We start from the raw sequence: 12,761 nt of genomic DNA on the forward strand, positions 1-12,761 counted from the left end.
GAAAAAGATGAGCCATTATACTCACCTTCGGCACCTTTGTCTTTGACATTAAACAGGAACCATCTAATCATCTTCAAGTGAAGTCTGCACCAGAAAGTTGATTGATTATAAGAATGTCACAGACCTGCCAAATCAGAAGTAATGGAAAATTTCCAGGGTGAATCTGAAGACTTGGTTAGAGAAGATATATAACCAGAAGGATGAATTGGCACTGAGGAGTCGCCAAAACCAAACAGCATGCATCCAAAGTGAGAGTTCCTGACACAGAGGCAAATGATGGCCATGCAGAGGCTAATATATGTATGTATGCGTGCATGTATGTATGTATAGGAAGGTAGGTTGTAGAAGCTGGATTAATGCCTTCTATGTTTGGTCCAGCTATAGCTTGATCATGCCCAATTGAAAAAGACTAGTTTTGAGCTGTAAATGCACTAATCTATTTGAATTTATGGGTAATTTATCTTGTGTTTCTATTGGACGCAACCAAAAAGAGACAGTGGAAACAAGATGTTTTAACTAGTAGCTTTGGTTCTGCTGTCACATTTCAGCTCGTGCATTAATTATTTGAGAGTTTGATGTTGTTAAATTACCGATTTATCTCAAAAGCTTAATATAATAGGGAGTTGTAAATTTAATCATTTTTTAAAATGCATAATTTTAACTAGGAAAACCACGATTTTATTAAACACTTAACTTTTCAAATCAACGTGTACGTTTTGAAATGACTATTTTTTAAATTGCAAATTTTGAAACTGCAAAACCAAATAGACCTTCTGTCCATATGTGCCTGACAAGGAATTAATAGAATGCAAATAGAAAATCTAAGTATATATCAACAAGGGATTGACACTTACATTGTTTTGCACCCATGCAGTTCACTTGCAGGCCTCCACGTAGCTCCGCCACTGCATAGCTCTTACCACACTTAAAAAAAAAAGGATAATTACCTTTTTTTCCCATCAATTACAATGCATTGTCACTTTACCCCCATGACCAAACAACTCTACTGCCCAACCCCATCAAATTACCATTTTGTGCCCAAAATCCCTCTTTCGTCAGTCAAAGGTTGCGTTAAAAGTGACAATGCGTTGTAGTTCATGAGAGCAAAGTGACGGGTTGACCGTTTGAGTTAACGCCTTTGATCGACAGAATTAGGGTTTTGGGCATAAAATGGTAGTTTGATGCGATCGTAGAGTAGGGTTGTTAGTTCATGGGGGCAAAATGATAATGCGTTGTAGTTGATGGAGGAAAATGTAATTACCCAAAAATAAATAAATAAATAACACTGATCACATTAACAAATTGACATGGCCCTTATCACATCAACCACTAAAATGTAAACTGTACGTTACCACAATTTATAAATGATTGTAGCAAAAACTGTAGCATCTCATGTATTTTTCCGAGGTCGAAAGAACAAGAATCACCTATATATTCATGATGAGCACTTGGTTTGTTATGAATTGGAGAAGAATTTATTCTTGTGTCATTTGCGATTTAATATGCTATCACTTTTGAAGTTGATTTCTAAAACGTATGTGTAGGGTAATAATGCATGCTACAAAAAGGATTAGAGTCCTCGTTGTATTCTTCCAAATGTAATTTGATTTTAAAATCACCATTAAATTTGAGATATAATTATTTTCGAATTTTGATCTATTGATAATTTTAAAATATACGTTACATTTAAAAAAAGAAAAAAAAAAAAGAAAAAAAAGAAGAGATCGACTCTTGTATATATATGGATTTACGTAGACTTTCATGTTATATCACGTGTTCAATTCAATCCAGAAGTACTCTTTAATTATAACAGAGTTTCAAAAAATGCGTTTGTCTCTCGATCGGCTGTTTATCTTTTATCTTTCACCAATATTTGCGGCAGCACCTTCCTAATTATCATTATCCACTGCAATTAGTACCCACGAAAATCTTAAACATAAATAAATCATTATCCACTGTAAGATCTGGTCTTCTTAATGTCCAATAACCCTATGTCATTCCCAATTTCCTATGTATTTTATTTTCAGTTGATCACTTCTTTTTCCTATTTATTTTTCCAAATTTTGTTAAATCACCTCTTAATTAATTAAGCTCATAGAAACAAACAAATGGATTTAATCATTTAATGAACAGTCCAACAAATTTCTAAACAATTTTTCTTTATTTTCTGGTAGGGGTGTCAACCCGGTCCGGTTTCCTGGTTTTTGGCCAAAACTGGAACCGGAACCGGGGTACCCCGGTTCTTGGTTTTGGGAAACCGGAACCGGAACCGGGACCCCGGTTAACCGGGATCCCGATTCCCGGCCGGTTCCGGTTTTACCCGGTCCGGTACCCGGTTTTTTTGAAAATAATTAGTGTTTGGGGCTTATTTTAGGTATTGGGCCTAAAATAAGCCCATTATTTTTTTCATAAGTTAGCTCATTTAAAAAAGAAACTATTAATCTTTTTGTCTAAATTAAAGAGGTTTTATTGTGATTGTTTCAAATAATTAAAAAATAAACCTAAAAAAGCATAAAAATCCTAAATAATCAATGTTTTTGCCTATATGAGCCTTAAAAATAAAAATTCAAATTTTTTAAAATACCCTAAACATAATTTTAAATTAGATACATAAAGAAAACATTAAAACAATAAAAAATATTGTTTTATATATATACTGAGTATTGCATAATACTAAGAGTAAAAGAATTAAAATATATATATATATATTATTTAATAAAATAATACCCGGTTCCGGTTTTCCCGGTTTTGACCGGGTGCCAAAAACCGGGACCGGAACCGGGGTCCCGGTTTTTTTTTTTTTTGAAACCGGAACCGGAACCGGGTCCCGGTTTTCCGGTTTCCGGTTTTCCCGGTTTCCCGGTTTTCCGGTCCCGGTTCCGGTTTCCCGGTTATTTTTGACATCCCTAATTTTGGGAGAACATTATCAATTAGATGGTAGTTTAAAGGAGTATATGAACTTTACCAAAAACAAAAATTAAGGGCAGAATAGGTGAAGATGTTCCTTGATTTGTAAGAAATAAGGTTTTCTAGGATTAAGAACCACCTATTTCAAATAAGTGGGCTCAATACTCTAAGTTATCCGATCAAACTCATGATATCAATTATGTAAATATTCTATTTCAAAAGGTGAACTCTACGCCCTACTCTTTTAAATTACTCAAGAGTAATGCTACATATACTATATCTGCATCCTTAATAAATTCATAATGCTATGAAAAATTAATGAAAATTTTGAGATAAATCCCTTGGTTAACTCCCAATTTTAGCTGCATGAGTCCTTTGCAAATTTGAAATAAGTCATTCCATTAGTTTTTAGGCCAAAATTGTGCCGTTTATTCGTGTCACGTCAGCATTTTCGCCAAAACTTATTAAAATGTTTTAACTTTTCAATAATTTTAAATAAAAAGGAAAATCTTAAAAAAAAAAAAAACCAAAAAAGAAAATAGTGGGTTTTTTTATAAATATTTTTCATTTTAATAAAAATTAATATTTAAATGTGATGTAGCAGAAATGCTAACTGACGTGGCACCAACAACGACACAATTTTGCCAGAAAACTAACAAAAGGACCCAATTCAAATTTGCAAAGGATTTTTGAGTTAAAACTTAAAATTGAAAAAAAAAAAAAAAAAAAACACACACACACACACTTTAGGTGTTATTTATAAAAGCAAAATAAATAGAGAAATTGAGACAAGATATTTTACAAATGATTTGGTGTTAGACAAGGAAGACTCCAAAGAGCTACATCTTACTCTTATTTCTGAATGATCAATTACAATACAAATGATCCATATTTATAAGAAATTATAGTAGGTGGAGATCATACAAAATGGTAGCTAGAGCTAATATCAAATCAAATTAAAAATAAATAAATAAATAAAAGGGTAGATGCACACTGTCAAATCAGCTAGTGAGATGAGATAAGATGATAGTGTAGTATGTAGTATCATTCATTACATTTTACAAAAACTTGAAATTCTAGAAAATCTTAAGTCTTGTTTGTTTTGACGTGAAACTTCTTTTGAATTTTTTTCTTCTATTTTTTAATGTTTTGTACACGGGGAGGTCACTTGCTGCCGCCGGAGGACACCGAAATCCTCTACTAGAGTTCACAGAAAGTCGCTGAACGTTTTTAATTGTCCCCGGTGGTCGCGTTGAAATGAAATCTACCATCATAATTTGCAAGAAGTCGCCAACCCTTGCCAAAAAGGCCATCAATCATCACTAATTTTTCATACAAACCAATTTTCAAATCAAATCATTTTTCAAGAAAATAAACTGAGCATTAATCTCTCCAATATATATATATATATATATATATCTTCCATTAATTATTGGGATGTCAATCTATATATATATATATCTTCCATTAATTATTGGGATGTCAATCCGATTAGTAGACCCGAGATCACGAGTGGATTTTATTGTCGATAAGAGCCTACGCACTTCCACCTTCAAGCTGCTTTCGATTTGATTTTTAGGTGGAAAAAGGGCGAATCGGGTCACCGGGTCCCTTAGCAAACCATCAATTGTCAACTATATGGATATAGGTTATTAAAATGGGCCCCATGAAAGATACCATCTGTCCCTTTCTTTATATTTTTTCCTTGGAGTAATTATAATGCCTTGACATTATTTATATTTTACTAAACCCACTTCTCAAAGATATAATATCAACACACCATCAAGTAGTTTCAAAGCAATTTTTATATGGTTAATTTGGTTCGACTCTTGTAATAAAAAATTTTATGTGTTAGTGTTAAATTATCACTTTTTTTTTTTTATAAGCTTAAACTTATAGAAAGAGATAAATTTAATTATTTAATTAATACTTTAACATTTTTCTTCACGTATGGGTTTAAACTTTCTTTTAATTGGTGTTGATAAGGTCCAATACGTAAAATATTTAATTTAAATAAAAGATTTTTCATTTTAATAAAATCAAATTATAATTCAACTCGACTTGAGAGAAGACATGTAATTCTCACTATCTCACATGTCTATTATTATTTTTTTTTTTTGGGCCGAAGCATGTAGCTAAACAACCAAATCGCGGTTGCCCCCCATGCATTCCTATGAGTCTATGAGCCTGTTTGAGATTACGTTTGAGAAATATAGCTTTTAAGTTAAAAAAAAAAAAAAAAAAAGCTTTTGGGTAAAAGCTTTATTTTTAAACTTTTGTCAAAAGTGCGTTTTGACCATTTTTAGGTTTTTTTGAACCCTTAAAAGCGCTTTTAATCTTTTTACCAAACGAGTAAAACAGGCCCTATGGCTGTTGTTGCAAAGCGGTCAAGGAAGGTAGGTAAAGGTCGCATTCATAAGTTAGATTTTATATATTTTAATCATTATCAACAACTTAATTTGACAACTCGAAAGACAATTTAATGAAACTTAATTTGTCTTTTATATATTTTAATGAAACTTCTCAAATTATGAAATTTAGGTCAATTCTATATATCGAAATGCTTCGAAAATGTCACATATAAAAAAGATGGCATGTTACATATAAAAACATAATTTGAGAATCTATAATTTATTTGAAATTATGGGCTGGGTTGCAAAAGTCATTGGGATTGGTTGATTAGATAGGTGAGAGGAAAAGGTAAGGCAATGGTGGTCAGTGGTGGGACGTGGAGGAAAGGGGCAAGTGATTGAGTTTTGATAGAGTTGTAATCGAGTCGAGCCGAGTTGAGCTTTAGGATTTCAAGACTAGCTCGCTTACGAAGATGCTTATTCGAGTCAAGCTATGAAATGTGTGTTCAAGCTCGGCTCGTTTAAAAATTCAGGGAAGCTCGAGCTCAAGCTCGAGCTTGTTGAGAATGCTATTCGAGCCGAGCCGGGCTCAACTTGAGCTCGAGCTAAATTATTAAATTGTTTAATGTATAATTTAAGCCCGAATTTTAAAACAACCTCTAAACATTTATCTATAGTACAAATATAGATATTAAGTAATTTATATTACATATAGTACTTAATTACTAACATACATACTTAAATTTATATAACTAATTTTAGTAATAAATTTATATATATATATATATATATATGAACGAGTTAACAAGTTGAGCAAACGAATCGGTCAAACTTTAAACGAGCTAAGCTCACAAGCCCCTATCGAGTTTTTTCAAGTGAGTCGGGTACGTATCGATCATTTACTATTGGAGCAGGTTTCTACAGTATCAAACTCAAGCTCGAGTTTGTGTATCATTTATAAGATTAATTAATACTTATAACTTAAGTTGTTATTATATAATCCTATGATTTAATAATCAATTGATCATATAATCATATAAACTCTATGATAATACTAATCGAGCGGGTTAATATTGTACCAAGCTCAGATTCAGGTTAAGCTTAATTAAGCGAGTTGTCGAACGGACTGATTTATTTACAGCCTTAGAAGCTAGTGTAGTGGCCATTGGTAGCAGCTTGATCCATGCCGGGGGCAACCACCTCCACTATTTAGCTTATTTGTTTGGCTGCCACCATCTATATTTATTTTATTTTGTGAAACACTCTTCAGTTTTTTCTTCTTTTTTTTTTGGTAATTTTTAAGAAACACTCATCAAAAGTATATAAAATCAATTTGTCTTTCGCGGACCTACATACAATTACACTTGTTTCATAGTAACTTCTATCAAATCTATTCTGAAATTTTACATTTTCCAAAATTCTTTTTAAAATAACCGAAAACGCTTCTCAAAACACCCCAAAACAATTTGTCTATCTAACTAGTCCAATTTATTTTAATAGTTTTGATATCATAATATTATAACTTGAGTAATCACTACAAAAAAAAAAACCGGTGTTTTGCGTCATTTACTTTATCGTCTTTTTCACTAAACGACATTAATGTTTTTACTTCGTTTGTGAATAAACGACATAAATCTAGCGTCCCTTTTACAAACGAAATCAAATAAAAAATTTACTGTCCTTTCGTTCCAAATGATGTAAATTTTTTTAAAGTTTGGTGTCATTTACTTTGTAAGCAAAGTGATTTGGTTAGTCCTTTGAAAAATAAATAACGTTAAAGGTAAGGTCATTTTAAAAAGCCAAATGACGTTCTATATAAATGCACGTCGTTTGATCATGTAAACGATGTGCATTTTTAATGTCGTTTGTAAGACAATTATACAATTAAGATGACGTGACAGTGAAAATCAGTATCTGAATAAATAAAGACTTGTAAAAAAAGGAAAATTAATGACTAGTTTTTACTGTTCTATTATCATAGTTGTATGACAATCGTATAACCATTTACTTAATAATATTTTTCTTATAACTTTGCCAAACATATTGGTAGACTCATATACGACATTTATGCAATTGTAATGAAGTGACAATGAAGACCATCATTTTTTATTTATTTACAAGTATTGATTTAAGAGTCAATTTTCACTTCTATATCATTAAATTATATAACAGTAGTACACCCGTTTACTAAACTTGCACTATATTCCGAATGTAAATTACAAATATGCCATTGAACAGCACTATTTCCGGATGAATTCCTTCTCCTAAGCATTACCCGTTACACAAATCTTTTTGGCACATTTTTTTCCTTATTACAACCAATATAATTTAATTGTGAAAAGGCTTTGAGCACCAACCATGAGTAACTTATACTACAGTAATTGAAAAAGAAGAAGAAAAAGAAAACCCATGAGTAACCGACAGTACTAAAGTGACGTCGTGCTCACCAATAAATTTTTACCAATTTTTTTTTTTTTTTTTTAAAAAAAAAAGAAGTCAAAATAAGAAACCTAATTATCAGAGATGTAGCTCTTATATAAACCCTAACTTAAACAAATTTTTGGAAGAAATATTACATGCAAACAAGAGAAAAGGTAGGCAATGGGAAAGAGCAAGGTTCTTGTTGTGGGGGGCACTGGGTATATAGGGAAGAGGATTGTGATGGCAAGCCTTGCCCAGGGCCATGCAACCTATGTTCTTCGAAGGCCTGAGACTGGTCTTGACATTGACAAAGCACAAATGCTACTGTCGTTTAAGCGGCGGGGAGCCCACCTTGTCGAAGGCTCGTTTTCCGATCACCGGAGCCTTGTCGACGCCGTGAAGCAGGTCAACGTTGTGATCTGCACAATGTCTGGGGAGCATTTCCGGTCTCACAACCTTTTGTTGCAGCTCCAGCTTGTTGAGGCCATCAAAGAAGCAGGAAACATTAAGGTATATATATGTATTTTTGTCTATCTTTTCTTTGATACAATTAATTTTATCTGAAAATTTACAAATCTTTTGAAATTTTTGAGAACGAATGAATATGTAATTAATTTCATATTCTATAAAGGGATCTCCAAAGTTAAGAATGAAAATCCTTTAATATAATATTGGATTAAATACTAAAAACTCCCTTAGGGTTTAAACTCTTTATTTTGTGCCCCTTAGGTTTTCATTTTATTAAAGGAGGTACATGTAGTTTTCATAAATACGAAAATAGTACATCTATTAAAATTTCGTCTAAAACTTAACGAAACGCCACGTTAACATTAATTATATTGTGTCACGTCAACACCAATCATATTGTGTCACATGTCATATAAATACTTTTTTATTATTTTTTTTAAATTAAAAAATTATATATATTTTTAAAAAAAGAAAAAGAAAAGAGAAATGTTATTTAACGTACCGTTATACGTATGACTGCCTTACAACTGGGGGATGAGCAGTGATTTTTATTTTTTACAAGTCCCGGAAATATGAACATTAATAATCATTCCCGGCAGCCCAAGTGGCGATCCGCTGGCCTTTTCTATGTGAATCTTCTAAAAGTTAATTAAGCATGAAAATCCTTTCCTAAAATTTAGAGATTTACTGATAATTTGAAATTGACTATATCTAATTCAACATTTTCCTTTTAATTTTTAGGTTACGCTATAATCTTCTCTTGTTAATTGATACCGGTTAAAAAAATTAAGGGGAAACTTCATAAAGCCCCTCTGAAGTAAACTTTCAGTGATTTTGACAAACCCCTCCTGAATTTTCAAAACTTTCACTTAGGCCCTCTGAACTTTGGTTTTCTCTCACTTTGGACATTTTTAACGTTAAAGTCAAACAATTTGACTTTTTATACCTATTTTACCCTCCCCCAAAACTATGTCATTTTGTGTCATAAAACTACAACACCTAAATGGGTATAAAAAGCTAAAATGGTCCAAAGTGAGAGAAAACCAAAATTTAGGGGGGCTTAAGTGAGAGTTTTGAAAATTTAGAGGAAGTTTGTCAAAATTGCTGAAAGTTCAGGAGGGCTTTCTGAAGTTTTTCCAAAAATTAAAGTACATGTATTGTAGTTGGTGTATGCATGTATGTATGTGTGTCAAAATTCACGCTAATGGTTAGCAATAAAAACCCATCAACACCTACAAAAAGAGCATTTTGCCTCATCATTTTGCAGCGTAAAAGTATAATTTTAAATAAAATTATAGAAAGTGTCTCATTTGAGAGCATATAATAGTCCACTTACTCATTAAGGTATGTAGCCAGTGAAAAGTTTGGATGTTGTGGTTGTGAGCGATGATTGAGTAGGTTGGTGAAGTGGTAGGTGGGGAAGGGACGTGGAAGAGGTTGCTTTGGTTATCAAAGAAGAGAAAAGAGACGAAAGAGGTTTGAAACCATTACGTACATGTGAGAAACCATTTTTTGTGTTTAAAAAAATATATATATTAAAGAAAAAATTACACTTATCCTTTCTAATTAACACTCCATTTTTTAATACTTTTCAAACTTAAAAATTTTACAACTTTTTTGTTAAATCCTACGAAAAAGGAATAAAATGTTGCCAAATTGTGTTTATGAGAGCCATTTGGCCTTGACTTTTTGTGAAAACCATTTTTTTGTTTATAAAAATAAAAAATTAACAAAAAAAAAAAAAGGAAAAAAAAATTACAGTTACCCTTTTCAACTACGAACTAATTTTTAATAATTTTAAAACTTTAAATAATTGCAACTGACCCCAAACTATAACTAGTCGTAATTAATTAGGATTGTTTTGTTAAACCTAAGAAATTAATAGATCAAATCATGTACTCCATCATATCCATATTATTTGTGTTAAAATATAATTAGGACAGAGTTTTTCTCCAAACTGAGTTGAAAGAACTTTCTCCAACATAGTTTATAAAAATGACATGTGCCATTTAAACATGTGAGATGCACATGTTTTTTTAATAGCAGTGACAAAGTTAGAATAGATAATATTAAAAACTCATGTGTATCTTATATGTTATTTAAAAAATGGACACATGTCATTTTTATAGATTGGGTTGAAGAACAGTTTAGAAGAAAACTCTGTCCATATTATTATGCCTTTAGATTTAAAAATTATTCGAGCAAAAGATGGAGCTCTTTTTCTTTTTTTTCTTTTTTTTTTCTTTTTTCTTTTAATTTTTATATTTGATGCAGGCCAGGGGTATTACATACTATTGTCTATTTTAATTAAAATATACAAAATTTTGCAGCGTTTCTTGCCATCAGAATTTGGTATTGACCCTGCGAGGATGGGAGATGCTCTTGCACCAGGAAGAGTGACATTTGATGATAAAATGGTTGTGAGAAAAGCAATAGAGGATGCCAAAATCCCTTTTACTTTTGTTTCTGCTAACTGCTTTGCTGGTTACTTCGCTGGCAACCTTTCTCAAATGAGAACACTTTTTCCCCCAAAAGAAAAAGTTCATATATATGGAGATGGCCAAGCAAAAGGTACCAAAAAAAGGAACCCAAAAGAAATATCCATGTGCAAATGATTTAGGTATGATTGAGCAAGAGAAAGGCATTCACCACGACGAAAAGTGCCATACAATTTGATGGTGTGGTAGTAAAAGTAAGTCTTTAAATCATCACTAATTATAAGAAAAAAAATAAGGGAAAACTTCATAAAGTCTCCCCTAAACTTTCACGTGTTTTGAAAGTATCTTTTTAAAGTTAAAAAACTGTCAATTAAAGGTATCGAACTTTCATTTGCCTCATTCCGTTAAATCTTGTTAACAATTTTAAAATACCCATGTTTTTTTTTTATTATAAAAAATAAAAAATTGTAAAGATTCATACTTTTCTTTAAAAGAAAAAAAACATTTTGGGCATTTTGACAAAAATTAACGGAAAATCCTAAGATAATTGTGTAATTAAAAGAAATTGAAAGTTTGATATATTTAATTAAGAGTTTTATATTTTGGAGAATAATGTCAAAATAATTGAAAGTTCAGAGAGAATTTTCTGAAGTTTCTCTTAAATAGTATTTACTCATATAGAAAATAACCTGGAACGAATTCTTGCTCATCATAGTCGTTGGAGGTTGGCCTTTCAAAGAAAATAAATTTATATACTAATACTATATATATATACTACAAAGGAATATGATACATATTTTCCATTTTTCATGTGGAAAATGAAATGAAATATTTGATTGGGAATTTATATTAATTATTGGAATATTTGCTGCAGTGGTTTATATATATGGATGAAGATGACGTAGCAACATACACAATTAAGGCAATAGATGATCCTCGAACCCTCAACAAAACCCTCTACCTTCGGCCATCTGAAAACATTCTCTCCCGAAGAGAATTAGTTGAGAAGTGGGAGAACATTGCTGCCAAGAAATTACAGAAGATTAGCATTTCATCAGACGACTTCCTTGCCTCCATGAAAGGTAAATAAACTTTAAAATTAACTCTCACTTTTACTCCTAAATTTTTTAATTTTATACTCTCTACGTTAAAATCCTAACGGAGGCTATAAAAAATACCAAAATACCCTTAACTTTTTGTTTTTTTCTTTTAAAAAAATAAATTTTTAATGTGAAATTAAGGTAAATTTAGAATTTTATAAAATTTTCAATAGTATAAAGGTCATTTAATCAATTTTAACGTCAAATCCTAACGGAGGGAATAGATTGCATCAAATTAAAAGTTCGATGAGTAAAATTGAAATTTTTTGAACTTTAGAGACTATTCTCAAAACGCATGAAAGTTGATGACGTCTTTATAAAGTTTCCAAAAAAAAAAAAAAAACAAAACAAAATTTATTTATTTTTGTTTTCTTTTACTGCAGGACTGGATTATGGAGGGCAGGTAGCAGTTGGGCATTTCTATCACATTTTCTATGAAGGTTGTTTGACAAACTTTGAAATAGGGGAAGGGGGAGAAGAAGCTTCAAAGCTGTATCCAGAGGTGAAATATACACGTATGGATGAATACCTAAAGCTCTATCTATAAGACTTCATAGGTTGCATCAAAACTACATACATCCATCATAATGAAAAAAATAAGTTTTAAGGTTCTTAAACTCAGTATGTTTGTAATGATCATATTATATCAAGGTTTTGCTTTAAATTTAGAGTGTTTTTTTTTTTAATTTTTTTTTTATTTTTTAATGTTATAAACAAATAATTAATTCAACTGTCCAAAACATTTATTGAATTCATTCTGGGTTTGGTTGTCCTGAAGTAGTTTTACCTTTAAGGAATAATTCTTCAAAGGATTTTCACATGACAAAAATCAGTGTGTTGATTGTTTAAATGCTCTGCTTAATTTTGGTATTCATATTTGTTGTGTTGGATTGAAAGTTGATACCTTTATTAATCTTTATTATTGTTAAGATCCATTTTTGTGGGAGAAAAGAGAATATTAATCAAGACTAGTGAACCTAAATCAAAACTTCTTAAGGCTCTTTATTTTTTGTTTGGGAATGTGTTCTGTTGCGACATAAAGGTGAAAAGCTTTTGGGATAACTTTACTTAGGACC

At 31.3% G+C, this 12,761-nt stretch overlaps 1 protein-coding gene across 1 annotated transcript; it reads left to right on the forward strand.

The window, feature by feature from the left end:
* The first annotated feature begins 7,844 nt into the window (after nucleotides 1–7,844).
* Nucleotides 7,845–12,232, forward strand: LOC132176272 (isoflavone reductase homolog). The gene is made up of 4 exons (XM_059588432.1): nucleotides 7,845–8,189; nucleotides 10,478–10,718; nucleotides 11,464–11,667; nucleotides 12,069–12,232. Exons 1-4 carry the CDS (start codon nucleotides 7,860–7,862, stop codon nucleotides 12,230–12,232), a joined length of 939 nt encoding a protein of 312 aa, XP_059444415.1. The 5' UTR covers nucleotides 7,845–7,859.
* The last annotated feature ends 529 nt before the right edge of the window (nucleotides 12,233–12,761 follow it).

This window comes from Corylus avellana, chromosome ca3, assembly GCF_901000735.1.
Source record: "Corylus avellana chromosome ca3, CavTom2PMs-1.0".
Taxonomy (NCBI): domain Eukaryota; kingdom Viridiplantae; phylum Streptophyta; class Magnoliopsida; order Fagales; family Betulaceae; genus Corylus; species Corylus avellana.